Here is a 17780-nt window from a genome sequence, read left to right as displayed (position 1 = left end):
TTTCCTCCAGCTGCACATCACCTCAGAGAGGTTGAATACAGGGAAAAGGTTGAATTAGCAGTATTTAAGCATCAAGCCACACCGGTCTGTATGCCACTTCGATCAATATTTCATTGTGGGATGATCATTAAAACATGAGTGTCTGAATGCCAAGCTCTGGATGAATAATCAGGCTGCATTCCATTAGCCACCCGACTAAGAGCCTTGTCTTCATGACAATAGTTGTGGGGATAGGAAATGATAGTTTTGAAAGAGCAATATCACACCAACAGCTGTGGAACCACGTTCGGGTACGTAAAAGATCAATTTCAGCAAAAGTATATTCTCCTTGTTCAAAATAATATCTCAAATGAACAAACATGTTTTTTCTCTCCATGTGCTTCATGGATTTAAAATAATCTGACAGCTATTTTCTCAGCAAAGCATCTTACATTAAAAGCAGTAACTCAGTTATGTGAGTCATTTATTAGTCCAGTCTTGAAAATGGCACTGCTTATCATGTTTGACATTACACATTGAAACAAAACCTCTGCAAATATCACCTGCCTTCCCTGCTGTGTCACCTTGACATATAATGCACACCATTCTCCTTCATATTAGCCAGTGGCACTGAGTCTAACATCCCATAATGAAGGCGGCTATGACTTAGCAAAGGAACCCTACTGGTGGATACAGCGACACAGTCAGGGACCCATAATGGAGGGCTCTCTAATGTGGTGGAAATTGAAAGATTAATAATTCAGAAGCAGCTGGTCATGAATCAGTTGGCCATTTTGCGCCAGTGTTTTTTTCCTCCGGTACGTTTTCCTGCATCCCTGTGGGTCTGACCTCAGCGGAGGTTAGTTAGAAACTTTTTTTTACTCTCCTTCTTACTGCAGTTGATGAGTGAAGATGTTTGGGTAAGCAACTAGTATTTACACTAGCATTTTATACTGACCTTGTGGTCAAAAACGTTTCCCTGTGTGTGTGTGTGTGCTCTAGGTGTGTGTTTTTTTTTATATATATATATATACTTATATGTGCTGGCATGCTGTGTGTGTGTGTGTGTGTGTGTGTGTGTGTTCTGTCCTTTGACCTCTCCACAGCCACTCTCAGACTCCATAAATAGCCTGGTGTGATGTGAGGGCTGCATCCATAACTCAGTCATATTTTTGCAACTGCAGAATGCGTCTGTGTCATATATATCTGAGTCCTATGGGGGAAGTAAGGGTTTATTAATCACAGGCGCTCATCCCTTGCTGTACCCCCCCTCTGTATGTGATGTACATTTGAGGTTGGCATACACTGTGCTGTATTTTCCACCAACCAGTAACACCTTTCACATTGTTCTCCATCTCTTTCACTTCTCCATTGACACCAGTTCCTTCTGCTAACTTGATGCATTTGATATAGTGCAGCATATAATACATGCCCCCTCCCCCTTTATCTATAATATCATACTATACTATGCTTGTGTGTGAGAGAGAAGGAGAGAGAGAGAGAGAGAGAGAGAGACTGTGATGAGTCCTCTGTCCTCTGCAGGTAAATCCTTGCTAACCTACATCCATCTGAGACTGGAGTGCTTGTCTTTCCTCCCTCCTGTTCTCCTTTGCTCTGTTCCTCATGTATGATGTATCTGTCCCTCTGTCTCTCCCTCTTGCTCACTCCTTGTTTTTCTCTGTCTCTCTAGGTGCTGGCTGCGGTTGGATACATACTTTATCTGGAGTTTCATAGGTCCTGCCACCCTCATCATCATGGTGAGACACACATGCTTGCCATAGTGTAACTGAAACGCAACCGTGGGTCGTTTTGGCCAAGCCCTGAATATGACCCATATGTACGTTTTTGGCGTTTTTCAAATCAACTACACACAGGTGTTAGTGAGGTTAGGGTTAGTAGTCGTGTGTGTGAAAGTGTAACATGGAAGTCAACCAAATCAAAGTACTTTGCTTTAACCACTGAGCAAACTGCCGCTGGAAATCTCAGCGAAGCTACTGGATGACAATGGCACATTCAAGGTACCAAGTTGCTGTTATTTATACTACCACTAGGGGCACTGCTTTTGAAGACGTAAATATTGGTCGCAATTCCTGCATACGACCTATATGTAGGTTTTGTTAGAGGACAGTCTCACGTGTACGGAGCAGAGTGGGACTCGTGTTGGAGCAGAAACCACAGGCCGCGCATCAAGACGTTTGGTAATCATCTACTGACCTCCTTATAGTGTAAGAGGAAGTGTCTGGGCCCATGCTACCTCAGGCGGGTTTTTTATCCCAAACATAATGTGCTTTATTTAAGCTATTTAAAGTAGCAAAATGACCAACACATCTGTACCTCATCCGGGGAAGAAAAACTAACAGAGCGCCATTAGTGCATTTAATGTGTTCTCCAAGTGTCTGAATTTTCATTCCTTCCATCTAAAAAGAGGCAAAAATTGTCTGTTGCTATTTTTAAGTTGCATAACATAGGAAGGGAAGAAATTTGGCATGAACAGGAGTACTAATATTGAAACCTATTTTTGTTACGCTTGTTTTGAGTGGAGTCTACAGAAATCTAATATGAGGCCAAACAGAAGGACATTTACTCACACGCGTTCATGCGCGTGCATGTGTGTGTGTGTGAGTACAAAGACATGAAATAACACAGGGTTCGAGAAAGGTAGAATGAATGAAATGGGACATGTTCCCAATTAGTTGAATGTCAGCATGTACACTCATGCTCTGTACTCATTTTAGAAATGTCAGCCAGACTATCACTGATCTAACTGGGTCTGTAAGTGGGAGCAGTGCAGGTGGGACTGCTCTGTTATGATGCTTCACCCGTTGGTAACATATACACCTTTATAAATCCAACACAACACCCCAGATGAGGTATTATTAAACCACCACTATCTAAGCATTAGGTGGGCCAGGAGAATATAGGCAGCAACTGAGAATTGGATTTTCATTATAGCAATGATCCTCAGTGGTTGCACTGACTGCTATATTTTCCCTGACACTTAAGCTGCTGCTGTATTTTGAGCACATATAGGGATGTTGATTGTGGGCTGATACTGTCCCCTAGCCAATTACTGCTGGAAGGGAAAATGAAATCAAATACACTGACTTTGAGTGCACTGTTGTGGTGACAAAGGGTCTTTAATTAGGTTAATCACTACAAAATATTAACTTGTGTGTGTGTGTGTGTGTGTGTGTGTGTGTGTGTGTTTCAGCTGAATGTAATCTTTCTTGGCATCGCGCTGTATAAGATGTTCCATCACACGGCCATTCTCAAACCAGACTCTGGCTGTCTGGACAACATCAAGTAAGTACATGTGTGCCTAAGACTGGCACCACATAAACTGTTGGCTTTGAAATTGGGTGTGATTTTGTGGGTTTCATTTAAGGAATAGTTTGACAAATGTTCTTAGAGTCTTAACTGTCAAGATAAAAAGCATGGTACCATTCTCATGTTTGTACTAGATATAGTTTGGAGCAGGAACCACAGCCTAATAACTTAGGGTTAGAGGTTTGGAGCAGGAGGATAAAACTAGCCTGGCCAAACATTTTGTTAAATGCAGTGCTTTAGTTGTTTTCCCATGATTCACTCCTTTGTTACTTAAAATAACACACACAGCAAAAGGTGTCCACACACTAGTGTTGTAGTACACGAGATCGGTCTTGGTCTCGAGACCACTTTTTGAAGTTCTCGGTATCATCTCGGAATCGACTGCATCGGAATCGTCTTGTCTTGGTCTCGGACAAAGCGGACTCAGGATTTTATTTCAAGACCACAATTGTGGGGATATCAATAAATTGCCTGTGCATTTTTGGATTAACTTATTATTATCATTACTATGATTTTGCGTAAATTGTATTGCTTCGGGTACAACCAATAACTTTTTGTCACCCCTCCCGCCCCCCTTTCACACGCCTCCCACAAAAGTGCATGTGAGTGACAGGAGAAGAGGCCGTGAGAAGATGTCAGCCAACTCATCTATAATAAAATGTGGTTACCTGAACCACAAAGACTTTTTGTGCATAACTACTTTCAAAAGAAAACACAGCGCAACGTGTAAATTCTGCAAAGTGACGCTAATGGGGATGGCTGGGACCACGTCCAACTTTTACCGCCTTGGTCTTGGTCTTGGTCTTGTCTTGGTCTCGATACACTGTTGTCTTGGTCTCGACTTGGTCTCGGTTTAGGTGGTCTTGACTACAACACTACCACACACACATAAATTGCTTAATTACCAATCAGGTAATAATTACCCGGTAATAATTACCCGGTCGACAATGAAGTTATTTTTCTGCGAGCAACAACAATCCCACTCAGCACCTAGTGTTTATTAAAATGGGATATATGTGCCTTTCATAATAATACACATGATGCGATAATGAAATTTCATGAATTCATTCATAAACCAACATGTTACAATGGCAGTAAAGTTAATAGTCTACAAGAGCCAGGCGAGATGTTTTCAGTCACTGTGCTAAGCTTAGCTCAAAGGTTGCTGGCTGCACTTTCATTTTTTTTAGTGTAAGACATGAGAGTGATATTGATCTTCTTATAGAACTCCTCGGATAATGCTAATAAAAAGTTTGATTCCCAAAATGTCAAACTCTCCATTTTAAATGTAATGTCTGTCAGCCCTTTTTTCATACGTAATGGGCCGCCTGGGACACATTTCACCTTTGTTCAAGTCACCACTCACTGAATTGTTCATGTCACTATTACTTAGATCACCCTGAGAGAATATCACTGAAATATGACTTCATCCCCACAGAGCATTGAAGCTCTGTATACTAAGCTAACTAATCAGGATTGTGTTTTTTTTTGTGCCGCTCAAGACAAAAGGCTCAGTCTATTTCAAACAATATGCCATGGTACGAGCTCAACGCCTCAGTGAGGCACAGCTCTGAATATGTAATGTAAATGACCAAATGGCATACTCGTTTGATTTTGTCATTTAAATATTTCTGCCGATTTATCTTTGATGACAGCAGTTTTATGTGAGACTTCAAGTGGGAAGCGTTTCAGACACAAAGACGAAACCAGGCAGCCTTTGTTCCGCTGCGGTCCATGGGAATGTGATCAAAAAAGCCAAATGAAAGTTAAAATGAAATAATGATTCAGAATACAATGCTTTTATATCTCTTTCCCCTCGGTCTGTGTGTGCGCACTGCAGAGGGCTGAATAGCTTTTCATCAATTTCAAATCATTTGTGGTTCATTTACTTGTTGAACACATCATGCCATCATGTTTTCTTTGTCTCTTAACTCCTCACGTGTTGTCTGTGTTGTGGATTGGCTCTGGTAAGACCACTCCAATCAGATGCCTGCCGTCTCCCCGGAGATATTTTTTACCGGTTTGTTTGTCGTCGTATTTGTCTGTGGAACCTCCTCAGAGTCTTCGCATATCCTTTAATTAACCATTAACCTCTATTGTAAAGCGGAATACTTGCTCATGTCTGATTTGGGAGCTGCTGTGAACTATAGACCTGATGTGCTGTTGAAATATTATCATGGCGAGAAATAAATGTGAGGACACAGAGGCGAGAGAAAAAAAAAACGACGGTTCAAGGGAGCACTGGAGGGAGAGGTGAAACGCAGGGCTGGAAAAGCGAGGGATGAGTACAGCCGTTATCAAAGAGGGTCGTCAGGCGAGCTTTATTGGAGGTTCTGTCTCGCCTGAATGGTGCCACAGAGGGCAACATCGAATCAATCACCTCAGTCTCACTCACTTACTCTCCTCTTTCTCTCCTCCTTCCTGCTGCCTCTTCTAATATCTACCCCTCTGTCTTTTTCTCTCTGTCCACCCCCCGCCGTTTTTTCTTTACCCCTTTGCTTTGTCTTCAAGTCTCACATGAGAGGTGATCACTGGCCACTCAGCCAATCAAATTAACAGCCATCATCGTAGCTGTGGTAGACGTGAAACCCTGACCTTTACTGGGAAATGTCATTTATAATGGCTGTAATGTGTGTATGTGTGTCTACTTACTGCTCAGTGGCACACACACACACACACCAGCTCAGGAGCGTCGTACAGTGCGTGCGCATGCCTCGACATGTCACACTTTCTCTGACATTTGGCCTTTACGGCTCAGGTACTTAAGGTTCACAGCCGCAGAAACTTTTATGGAATTTAATTCCACAATTGTTATCGTCACAGTTGCGCTAACAGACTTCAAGTCCGCCCTCTGCCCGTGCACTTGAATGGCGGGATTCGGATACATCTTGGGAAAAGTCTTACGTGCTTGACTTTTTTTTGGATACTAGTGGCCGACATCAGCGTGATTTAAGTCTCCCACGGTCAAAATGGTATCTGAATGAGAAAATCCCCCTTTTCTCACCACAGAGTGTGTGTCTTCTTCATGCAGTTACCTACAAAATAAACTGCACACTATTTACACAGAAAACAGTCATGTTATTGAGTGTATCTTTGTTTTACTTTTTTGCTAATAGTGGACATGATTTCTCCCTCTCATGTTCTGTAGGTCTTGGGTTATTGGGGCCATCGCCCTGCTGTGCCTGCTGGGACTGACCTGGGCTTTTGGCCTAATGTACATCAACGAGAGCACGGTCATCATGGCTTACCTCTTCACCATCTTCAACTCTCTGCAGGGCATGTTCATCTTCATCTTCCACTGCATATTACAGAAGAAGGTGAGGCAGTCACGGTGGAGACAAGGCCCGGACCGAAATAGACAGACAGCGTGACAGGCAGACAAATGCAAACACACACATGCTCGTATTGATCAGTGGCGACACCGAAATATCTGCAGAGCTGTCACGGGGTTTGATTGGTCACTCAGTAACTCCACTGACTGCTCAGCTCTTGTCTTTTCACTCTCACTTTTCATTGTCCGACAGCAGGAAACAAACTGAGCTGCTGGTCTTACAGTGTTACTGTCATCCCCGTAAAGAGAAGACAGTTTTTCATCATCAGACAAAGTCTTTTAAACGTTAAAAACTATTTCATCTTCAGTTGTTTTATAATTTCCAAAAATATTAAATATATATATATATATATATATATATATACATATGTATATATTACTCTGACCTCCTTCATAATGACACGAACCTCCCCCTTTAAACCCCACTCTCATTATATACCCGTGTGTTTGATTTGTGTGGCCTAAATGCTTAGAGGCACTTGTGAGTACACTTAAAATTTGAATTATATGTGGCTTCCAGGAGGAGCCTACATGTCCTAAAATATTTTTACAGAGTCTCCCACACACTGTCAGTGCTGCTGAGCACAGAAGAGGAGTGGGCTATGGAAAAAGAATTCATCAAATCCCTAATTCTCTCGTCTGGCTGCATTTCCACCGAGAGTTTTTAGTTTTAGGTGTATGGCCAGTAAACTAGTGCTCTGTGTGTGTCTGTGTGTGTGTGTGTGTGTGTGTGTCAGCATGCACCATACTTAGGTATGCGTTAGGTCATTGGGATCAAGTATCCTGAGAGATGTCCTCAGAGAAGTGCAGAGGTTGACTTTGGCTGCGGCCCAACATGGTTTCTCCCAAGATGCAATGGAGCAACTCACTGCACAGCTGTTCAAACAGCAAACACAGCGATACACGTCTGCCAGTCCAACAAGCTTGTTAAAAAGCAATTACAGGCCTATTTGTTCAAACTTGACTGGGTCTAAATGCAGATGTTTTGTGTGCATCATATGTCCCTCCCCCCCCAGGAGTGTGTTGATGTCAGACGAATGATATTGCAGGAACAACGTACATATAGGCTCAGTGGTGATTTTGAATTTCATGGAATTAATTGTTTAATACTTATGTTTAAAGAGTTTAACAGCTAACTCTGTCAAGTTAAGACCATCCAATCTCAATGTCTCCTCCTCCTCCTCCTTCATCACAGTACTTCTCACTTCTCTCACTCAGGTGCGTAAAGAGTACGGCAAATGCCTGCGCACTCACTGCTGCAGCGGCAAGAGTGTGGAGACGTCCATCTCCTCGTCCAGTAAGACCACCACCTCGCGGACTCCAGGCCGATACTCCACAGGCTCACAGGTGAGCTTACCTGCCTGCACACCTGGACGCTACAGCACAGCAGACTCTCAGGTGAGGCCAGAGCATGCCATGAGGGTTTTCGGGTTAGCGCTCCTCACTTTAAGCTAATTCTGTTGTCGTCACATTTGAAACACAAACTCAGTTTGACTTTTGTTTTTCGAAAGTGAGGTAGCCTGAACCCTGCCTTTCTGTACATCTTGATGCTGACACACAGGTAGATAAAGTAAAAATGGCATTGATGGGTGATTATCTTTCCCCCACCTGTTTCCCTTTACTGCCCTTCCTACACTTTTTGCACACAAAAATCCTTATATTCCACATTTCTTACATTTCATTCCTTCTCTTGTCATCACGTCCCTCCTCCCTGCACCTTCCTTTATTCCTCCCTCCGTTCATCACTGCTGCTCTTCTTTTCCCACTACCTTCATTCTCCCCATCTTCTCCCCATTTCTTTTGCTCTTTTTTTCCCCCCCTGTGCTCAGAGTCGGATCAGGCGCATGTGGAATGACACTGTGAGGAAACAGGAGTCCTCCTTCATCACCGGAGACATCAACAGCTCCGCCACGCTCAACAGAGGTAACCACGGGATACCTAGCATTTACATCCTCATCCCTGTCACCATATCTACTTTTATTAATGGTGGGGGGTTCAGAAGCGTACGCTGTCATTTAGTAACGTGGTAGGAGTCCAAACTTCTGAAAATGGTTCCGTGTTCTTGTAGAGAGGAAGACTGGCAGAATAGGGTGTACGTAGCGCGACTCTTTTGCTCTTTCAAAGGATGACTTTAAAGGAAATGGAGTCTATAGCTGCCTAAAAAAACTAAAACATCAACCAGTTTGTAAGTTCATTATAAATAATGCAGAGTCGACTTCTCTTTCTCTCTCTTTTTTTTAATGGATAGTCTTCTTTTGAAGTGCTTGGTACGAATTTTGTCTTTCACTTAATACCACTGGATCCTTTATTTTTAACACGCAAATTATGCAAAATTAATTAACACTTTGTTATTCAGCTGAGTGTCACTTCAGACGAAGTTAGTCGTGCTAAAAACCTACTGAAGAAACTGTCCAGTTGCACTGCAGTGGAGCAAAGTTTTTCTGTGTTTTCCACCTGAGGACGTGCGTGTTCAGCCGAGCTTATCTCATTAAATGAAGGCTACTGTAATTACCAAGATTTTAAATGAGTATGAGCTCGGCTCGTTGTATTCCACTCCACTGTATTCAGAAATGTCTTTTGCTTTCCCTCCAGAGTAAGTCACAGTAATGGTCTGTAAAACTGTCTCAGGGCTAGGGTAATGAGGACATGGACATTTTTGACACTCACACACGCAAACACACTCGCATCCTGGAATGAACACACATATTTCGTACCATTTGTTAGTGTCTAAGTCGAGGTGTGGCCCTCGTTTCCTTTAGGCCACTAATAAGCTGTTAGCATGACAGATTGATGCTGAAGCAGACACGGTGTGTGTCAGCGCTTGAATTATCACACACTTAGTGAGGCCCCGTCCCCTCGTCTTTGCCTGTGCTCTTTTAAGTACGATACAGATAGCTGCTTAGCCAGTGGATTTCTAATGACTCCATGCTGAGGCTTAGTGAATAAGGATGGATATTCTGATGTGTGGCAGACTTGTTGAAATTTGGAGAGCGTAAAAAGAAGGCGTCTTTTTTTGAATGCATATTCACCCAAACATGCCTGTGAAGTTTAGTGTAAAGATTAGATGCTGATGCTTATAGATCCATCAGTTGTGTTGCTGTGGTGCACTTTCCCCAGTCCTTCTCATTTATTCCCCCCCAGCTGCTTGAATTGAAAAAAGGGAAATGTGTCCCCACAAAGATATTTAGTCTCTCACTACAACCTGTATTTGGAGGGAATATGACATACTTCCCCTCTTTGGAGTAGTGCAGGTATAGCGTGAGAATAAAAGGATGAGGACAAATGTACAGGAGCTGTCATGGTCATTTGTCCTCTATTTCTCTGCAGTGTCTTAATGTGTACATGATCTGTCTCTTACCTTGGGAAGAAAATGCTCCTGAGGACACTTTTTTTGTGGGCCCCTTTTGTCTATTAACTATCCTGTAGTCATGCTTCTCTGCTCAAGCGTATTGAACTACAGCACTCTGCAAGCATTGCTACTTTCTCCTTGTGCCTCTCTCGCTCTCTCTCTCTCTCTCTCCCTCTCTCCCTCCCTGTCTCTCTCTCTCATCCCCTCCTCCCTCAGCCTGTATGCAGTGGCTGCAAGAATGACTTGTCAAGCTTTTTCTTGGTTCTCACCTCAAACTATGTTTGCTTGTTTGATTCACTTGTCCTCTTCTCCCTCTTCCTTCCACACGCTCACTTTCCATCTCACTCTCCCTTCCCTTTTGTTCCTTCCTTGTTACTTCCACTCTGCGACGTCTCCACACTCTCTCCTTTAACCTCTCTCCCTGCTCTGCCTTTTTTTTTCCTCGAGTGCTTCTCTCTGTTTCTCTCTTGACTTGGCTGTTGCTTTTCCTCCCTCTTCCTCTCTCCACTTGGCTGTTGCTTTTCTTTCCTCTTTCTCTATCTGCCTGTACCAGGAGCCATGGCTAATCATCTTATAACTAATGCTCTCCTTCGTCCCCATGGTACTAACAATCCTTATAACACTCTCCTGGGGGACTCGGCAGTCTATAATAACCCAGCCGTGGGCATGTACAACACCCAAGGTGTGCCTGATGTTCCTATTATATATGTACAACAGTTAGCTTTGAGTTTTATTTTTGCATGGTTATGTCATTGTAACCCTTTAACACCTAAGCCTCAAAATGTTGGCCTTTACTTTTGCTTTGTGCTTATTTTAACCATAAAAGGGTCAGAAAATGTCCTATCAGTAAGTGCTTTTGCCCATTTTTCCAGAATAACTTTCAATATCTGGCAGTTATTTGCAATTGACCACATGCTAAAGTAGTGTATTAACAATTTAAAATGAAGAAAATTCTAAATTTGTACACGAACACCAGATTGTGCGTGTTAAATTTGAAACAGGAACAGAATAAAACATTGGACATTGGAGTTTTTGTGCATTTTTACCCACTTTTTCTCTTTCTGGCAACACAGACGCTGATTCGCAGGCTTCCTGCAACAGCGCGTGTGAAATGAGCACAAACCGTCTCATAATCTCGGTGATGCAAAGTGCACTTGCACGAACGCTTTGTCGTCTGCGAGACGCTCGGGTGTTAAAGGGTTAAAAATCTTTTTGGCTGTATTTCTGATCCGGCCTCATTATGGCTCCCAAGTAATAATCTTTCACATGGGACACCCACTGGGCAGTCTTATGATATTCTCATCAGGATTTATCAAAACAGCATAAAACGTTCATGTGTTTATTTATTCCTTTATTTGATGCTGTCGGTGCACAGTCCCTAAATCATTTATACGTTGCTTGGGAGCCATGAAATATTTTGTTGTACTTTGTGTGAATGTTGTGTTTTATACAGTGCTTCATTTTTGTTTTGTACATGTGTGTTGTGTCTTGCTTTCAGTGTTGCACGCCTGTTAAATACATACATATCCAACCGTGTGTGTATACAGGATATAAACTGTGTTTAGAATGTCGTACTCTATGTGTCTTCATGGTTTTTCTTTCAGTGTAAATATGTAATACAACACCTAACTCTGTGAAAACCGACTTAGATTTTTAATTTTTCATCATGAATCCAATTACTGTGCAACTTGTTGATTTTGTAGCTGATGAAATGTGTTTCTCCCAGTGAACAAACTCACGTCTGTGTCTCTCTCTTCTCCTTCATGCTGCCGCTAGCACCTTACCGAGACACAAGTATGGACTAAATTAATACTCCACTATTTCAGTAGCATTGACTTTTTCTCTCTTTTCTTGCTTCTTAGCTCTCTGTCCAACATTTATTGTTTTATGTGCTTCTCAGACATGATTGCTTCTCAAAATAAGTCCACACAGCAACTAGAATTTTAATATTGCTGTGGATACATTGTGGAGTTAAATTTCCTTGTAAATTCTTTATTTGTGTAATGTGCTGTCAGTCTTTTTTTTTTTTTTTTCAAAGAACGCACTTCCAAGGTTTTAAATTAATGAATTTAAATGAATCATAGACGCTTCCAGCCCTTTTTTCCTTCTAAGAAAATGATCAATGCTACATTTTTTTTAAATCTCAATTCACAGCACATGCTATGATATGACGAGTGTAATTAAAAACTTTGTTCTGAGGAAACTGAGACACGGATTTTTCTCCCCAGAGGGCATCCTGAACAACGCAAGAGACTCCAGTGTCATGGATACACTCCCTCTTAATGGCAACCATCCCAACAACTACAGCATGGCCAGCAGTGAGTACTTGAGCGACTGCGTCCAGATTCTGGACCGCAGCGGTGGCTACGGCACCCACAGCAACCACAAAGAGACAACCCTGGAGAAGAAGATCCTCAAGGAGCTGACTTCCAACTACATCCCGTCGTACCTCAACAACCACGAGAGAGCCACGACAGAGCGCAACCACAATCTGATGAACAAGCTGGTCAACAGCAACATGGCCAATGGAGGTGATTGTCAGCTTAAATCAACAATTTTTTGCCAGAAAATGACTCTAAATTCAACACAACATATTAACTTTTAAAGTGGATGTGTCTTATAATCACCTAAATATACACACAAATGCTCCCATAGCTAATAGAGCATACAAATCTAGTGCTGCATTGTTTCTGTTCAGTGTTTCTGTGTTATTGCAGAATAATAACATCAACAAACATAAATGACCAAAAGTTACGCACTGCAGGTTCAAAATTTAAAAAGACATTTTTGATTACAGTCAAAAACTGAAATTGCCTCCTTGAAGCACCACCAGTTCTATGTCCGTGCTGTAACCGTTGCCCCCGCTTTCTTCTTTCAGGGAGCATGGCAGGAGGCAGCAGCAGCAGCAGCAGCAGCAGCAGTGGCGTCGGCGGCTGTGTGGGCAACAGCAAAGAGGACAATGGTCCCATGGTGCTGGACAATCCTGCAGCCTTCCCTCATGAGGAGAACCTGGGTTTGGAGATTATCAGAGAGGAGTCGAATGCCCCTCTCCTGCCGCCGCGCCCCCCTCCGCCAGACAGCCACCCTCCTCCACCGCCTCCTCCCCACAGCTTTGCCCGCCCACGGCGCATTCCCCAGGAGACGAGCGAAAGCTTCTTCCCCCTGCTGACCAACGAGCACACCGACGAGCACACGCATTCGCCCAACCACAGAGACTCACTCTACACCAGCATGCCAGTGCTGACGGACCTCCAGGAAGCGCAGATGAACGGTTTGTCAGATGGAGAGGAGGATAGCTCAGGGGAGCTCCAGCCCTGTAAGAGTGCGACCGCCCCAGAGCTGGATGATGTCTATTATAAGAGTATGCCAAACCTGGGCTCCAGGAATCACCTTCACGAGCTCCAGAGCTACTACCACATGGGCCGTGGTGAAAGCGATGGGTACATGGTGTCCGGGAGCAAGGAGGAGTCTGATTCATCACCCGAGGAGCCGCCTGTAGACCCTTCCCACCTGGTTACCAGTCTATAGAGCCAGTCAAGAGACTTCTGCCCCTCCCCTGTTCCACTGACATTTCCAACCTTTCAATGAAAACATTCTTTGTTTGTTGACTGACAGGCTGAGCTGGCCCGCCCCTGGACTGATGTACTGGATTTGACATAAACTATGTGGTTCAGAAAATTGTTGGTCAAGTCAAAGCAGGGACTGAATGTATTGTCAGAAGTGGTGCGCGCGCGCACCCACACACACACACACATACACACACACACACACACACACAAACACACACGACAGGGCGGTTCTGAGAGACTTTGTGTGAACCTCAACGACCTGGAAAGGAAAGGACGGGAGAGGGACTGTGTAATTTTACCCCACCTGTTACATTTAAATTGGAATCTTGGATTGACTGTAGTCCTACAAATTCCCCAATATGGACCTCTAGCAGAACATAGCATATAGTCTCCACTACTTCCACCACAGGGGCACAATACCCCCACCCAGCCCTGAGCCCTGGTTAGAGGAGCTGCTTGTCTGTTTGTCTGTATGTCTGTCTCTCTGTCTCACTTTGAAAGACACATGCTGGGATAATGTTTGCACCTCTCCAAAGGGTGGAGAAGGATATTCAGCTCGGGGTGTTCATAACATGAAATTGGCCCCAAAGATGCCCTGCCCCCACCACATGCCAATCAAGTGGAGGATGTATGATATACGCTCTCACCAGTGACCATTCCAGAGACTATTTTACTGGACGACAGGACTGTAACCATATCACGCTGATGTTCTGACTTCTCTTTCTTCGTATCTGGTAAACTGGAGTTGTGTCTGGGCTGGTGTAACATTCCTGCGAGTTGTAGTGACTGTGGCTACCATGTATTCCACTGAAAACAAACAAAGAGGAAAGACCATATTACAAAAGACTTCATTCAAAAAAAAAAGAAAAGAAGAGAAAAATAATAGATTTTCTTTCTTCTCCTTTCTTCTGTGAAACGTTTTCAGTTGTCAAAGGATTATGAGGAAATCACAAACAGTTTCTATGTATTGTACAGAATACAGATGCAGATACAAATGTTGCATAATGACCAAGTCTTTTATTTTTTAATTTCAGGTTGCAAACCTTTTGTCTGTGGAACTGTTCTGCAAAGTCATGACGTGTCCTAGTCACGAGTAGACGCCAGGATGAGGAAGGAACTGAATCTGTCATATCACTCTTTCGTAAATACGGAGACAATTAAGCACCCATGAATTAATACTCATATACCCTGCACACATCCCACTCTGGTCCTTTTATAGCTACTATTTCACTCACATTTTGCAAACCAACTGTCTCTATATACTTTACCACTCATTAGTTTAAAATAAAAAATAAAAATAAAAAATAAAGGGAAACGTAAGTGGCAAAATTCTGAAAGAGACAGTTATGGAAAGTTATGGAAATGCTACGTTTTAGTAATTGCTGGAAGTGGGTCTTGTCTCTTTTGTTTTTCTTTTTTAAGTAGGCACACGTAGGAGTCTGGGTGTAAAAATGCTATACAACAATTACAGATATTTGGAGTAACACAAGGATGGTTTATGAATTATATTCTCTCTATTGCCAAACATTTTATTGACGTTATCTTGCTGTGCTGTTTGAGTTCCTACTGTACGGGAGAAACTAAATATCTCTAAACGGAAAGAAACAAGAGAGAATTTCCACTATTTTGATTTGAAAACACCACATGTGTGGTGTGTGTGTGTGTGTGTGATGAAGATGTGAAACCTGCACACAGCAGCACTGTCCCTATGTGGAAAAAGCCAATGTTTACTTATTTAGGAGGGGAAAAAGTTGATAAATGTATGAAGTTTAGCTTGCACTTGTATCCCACAAGCCCCTTCCATGTCCCCAAGAGAGAAATTATTTATTTATCTGTTTATTGGTTTAAAGTTTGCAAAACAAGCTTGGAGGAAAGGAAGCTGGCTTTATACAGGAGTAAATAAAGTGGCACTGGGTTCTTTTTTTTGTTTGTTTGTTTACTTTTTTAAATTATTACGTTCATGATTATAATTACAATATTATTGCTAATTATTTATTCTTTTTGTATGGGTTCCAAGTTGAATGATCTCATAACTAATATTTGTTGTAACAGTGAAAGTTGTTTGCCAACAAATAAATTACTGACATAGCTTTGTGACGCCTCTTGAGATTTATCAGCTGTTCCATCAGAATTCAATTCAAACACGGGAGACGAAGCGAGCGGTGTTTTCACTTCATCTATGCATTTCTGGCTATTTTGGGGGATTATGCACCTTCGTTACATTTGTTTGAGCATCTCTGCCTCTCTGTAGATCTGTGTCCAGCGTTTACAGAATGAAATGAATGAATTTCCAACATACTGAGACGATGTGAGGAGAACTGAAACAAATGTGTGAATGTCATGTGCAGCTACATGCCACGGCATGTTTTCTAACATATACTGTATATTAGAAAAGGTGATACAGGGAGAGGGTATCACGTTACTGTTTACGCTCCTCAACATAACGATTTTCATGCCGTGGCCGGAGGCGTCATGTTTTTGCAGCTGATTAGAGTTCGCTAATAAAAGGCCAAAGTCATCGTGACCTAAAATCTAAACATGTCTCTGTTCATTCATATGCTAATGAAAACATGCACTTAATAGCTTTTTGTTAAATCAATTAAAGTCGTCGCTCGGGTCAGAATGTACTGTATGTAAAGTGTAGAGTGTAACGTGAAAGGTTGGCAGGGGGCAAACTTCCACGAGAAGGCAAGTTGAGTCCTTTGTGCTGTAAGGAATGTTTTAAAGACTCCTGCTTTGCAAACTACTGCCGCATGCGAAGCATAGAGCGTATATAAAAAGTGGACTCCCCATTCTCCCGAGAACACCAGTGCAGAAATAAAGAATATTTAATAGCCACCGTTAAAACTTAAATTTAATGGAAGTCTGTGTGAAAATGAGCCTTGATTTATGACATCAGTAAACATTTTCCTGAGGAGTTAATGGACTCAATCACTGCTTTTGGGTCTTCCTCAATAGAACATGATGTCAGTATTGTAAATGATGTTCCCATTTAGAGTGAAATAGACAGTAAAATATGGTGCGTACGAGTGGACGCCAGTGTGATTGACAGCAGGGTCCGATAGGAGCCTGACTGCAGGTGACAACTTTAAAGGTGACATAGAATGCTTGTATCACACATATATGTTAGTTATGGAGGCCTACTTACATATATTAACTTGTTTTCATGATTAAAAACCTCCTAATCGCTGCAAACGAGCCGATCAAAATATCTCGTCAGCAGCGCTGTTTCAGACCAAAACCACACCCCTAGAATGTGGACTGTGTTGTGATTGGCCAGCCAACAAGAGCTTTCCCACTGTCCTGTGATTGGCCAGGTACCTGGAAGTGACGTAATAGATACGCCAGCTCTCAGATACACAGCTCCCCCTTCTGGCACGGTGGATGCTCTGCATCTCAGCAGCTACAACGAGAGTAGTTCTTCTTCTTCTGCGGTTGAATGTACGCAACCGGATGTGCCCGGACTAGTGCCGCACCAGGAGGCGCTACGGTGGTGAGAGGAGTGGTGAGGATTTCTGATGACGACATCAAATTAAGGAAGTGCCGATCCACTTCGCAGAGCCCAGGAAAACAATACGACACTATTTTCTCAGCAGTGGCTGAACTGTTTGTTCTGAAACTTTAGGGTTTCATAAACGAGGTAATGACGCAGACACACACACAAACGCAACGTTAATTGGAGCTTCCGGTCTATGTGGGCTTTAAATGTCCTTGTTTGCAAAACTTCAGCATGTAATTCACAGGAGACCCTTGCATTAGCAAAAGCAAAGTACAAATTACTCAGTAAATGGTGTAATATGTAATTATATAGTTAATGTTTTCCTTGGGTTCTCTGGTTTCCTCCCACAGTCCAAAAACATGCAGTATGGGGATGAGGTAAATTGGAAACTAAATTGGCCATAAGTGTGAGTGTGAGAGTGAATGATTATCTGTCTCTATAGGATCTGTTTAGGGTGTACCCCACCTTACGCCCTATGTCAGTTGAGATTGGCACAGCTCCCCGCCGCGACCCTCATGTGGAGGACAAAGCGGTAGAAGAGGGATGGATGAATGTAAATTATATATCATTTCTCCATTGTGCTCCTTTCTCGACATATTATTAAAAAAAAATAAAAAATAAATAACACTGAGCTTCATAATCTTGACTGTTTGTGTTCGTAATGTGTGGTCATAACACATCCCAGGCGGTTCGTATCAGTGGTTGACCCACAATGAATTTTCATTA

General features: G+C 42.6%; 1 protein-coding gene across 9 annotated transcripts in view; it reads left to right on the top strand.

Moving 5' to 3' along the window:
- The window catches only part of adgrl3.1 (adhesion G protein-coupled receptor L3.1), a 107855-nt gene extending 92211 nt beyond the window's left edge, over window positions 1-15644 (top strand). For 2 of the 9 annotated variants that reach the window (XM_044027695.1, XM_044027694.1), the window contains 9 exons: window positions 1670-1736; window positions 3191-3282; window positions 6455-6623; window positions 7856-8035; window positions 8467-8560; window positions 10540-10668; window positions 11763-11780; window positions 12215-12517; window positions 12865-15644. In XM_044027695.1, the coding sequence (XP_043883630.1) occupies window positions 1670-1736; window positions 3191-3282; window positions 6455-6623; window positions 7856-8035; window positions 8467-8560; window positions 10540-10668; window positions 11763-11780; window positions 12215-12517; window positions 12865-13514 (1702 nt within the window). In that variant the 3' untranslated portion in view covers window positions 13515-15644. The remainder of the gene's footprint in view (window positions 1-1669; window positions 1737-3190; window positions 3283-6454; window positions 6624-7855; window positions 8036-8466; window positions 8561-10539; window positions 10669-11762; window positions 11781-12214; window positions 12518-12864) is intronic. The other 7 variants (XM_044027703.1, XM_044027702.1, XM_044027696.1 and 4 more) reach the window with 6 other exon arrangements.
- Window positions 15645-17780: the final 2136 nt, after the last annotated feature.

Source organism: Solea senegalensis, linkage group LG6 (assembly GCF_019176455.1).
Source record: "Solea senegalensis isolate Sse05_10M linkage group LG6, IFAPA_SoseM_1, whole genome shotgun sequence".
Lineage (NCBI taxonomy): Eukaryota > Metazoa > Chordata > Actinopteri > Pleuronectiformes > Soleidae > Solea > Solea senegalensis.
This window is presented reverse-complemented; position numbering and strand designations above follow the sequence as displayed.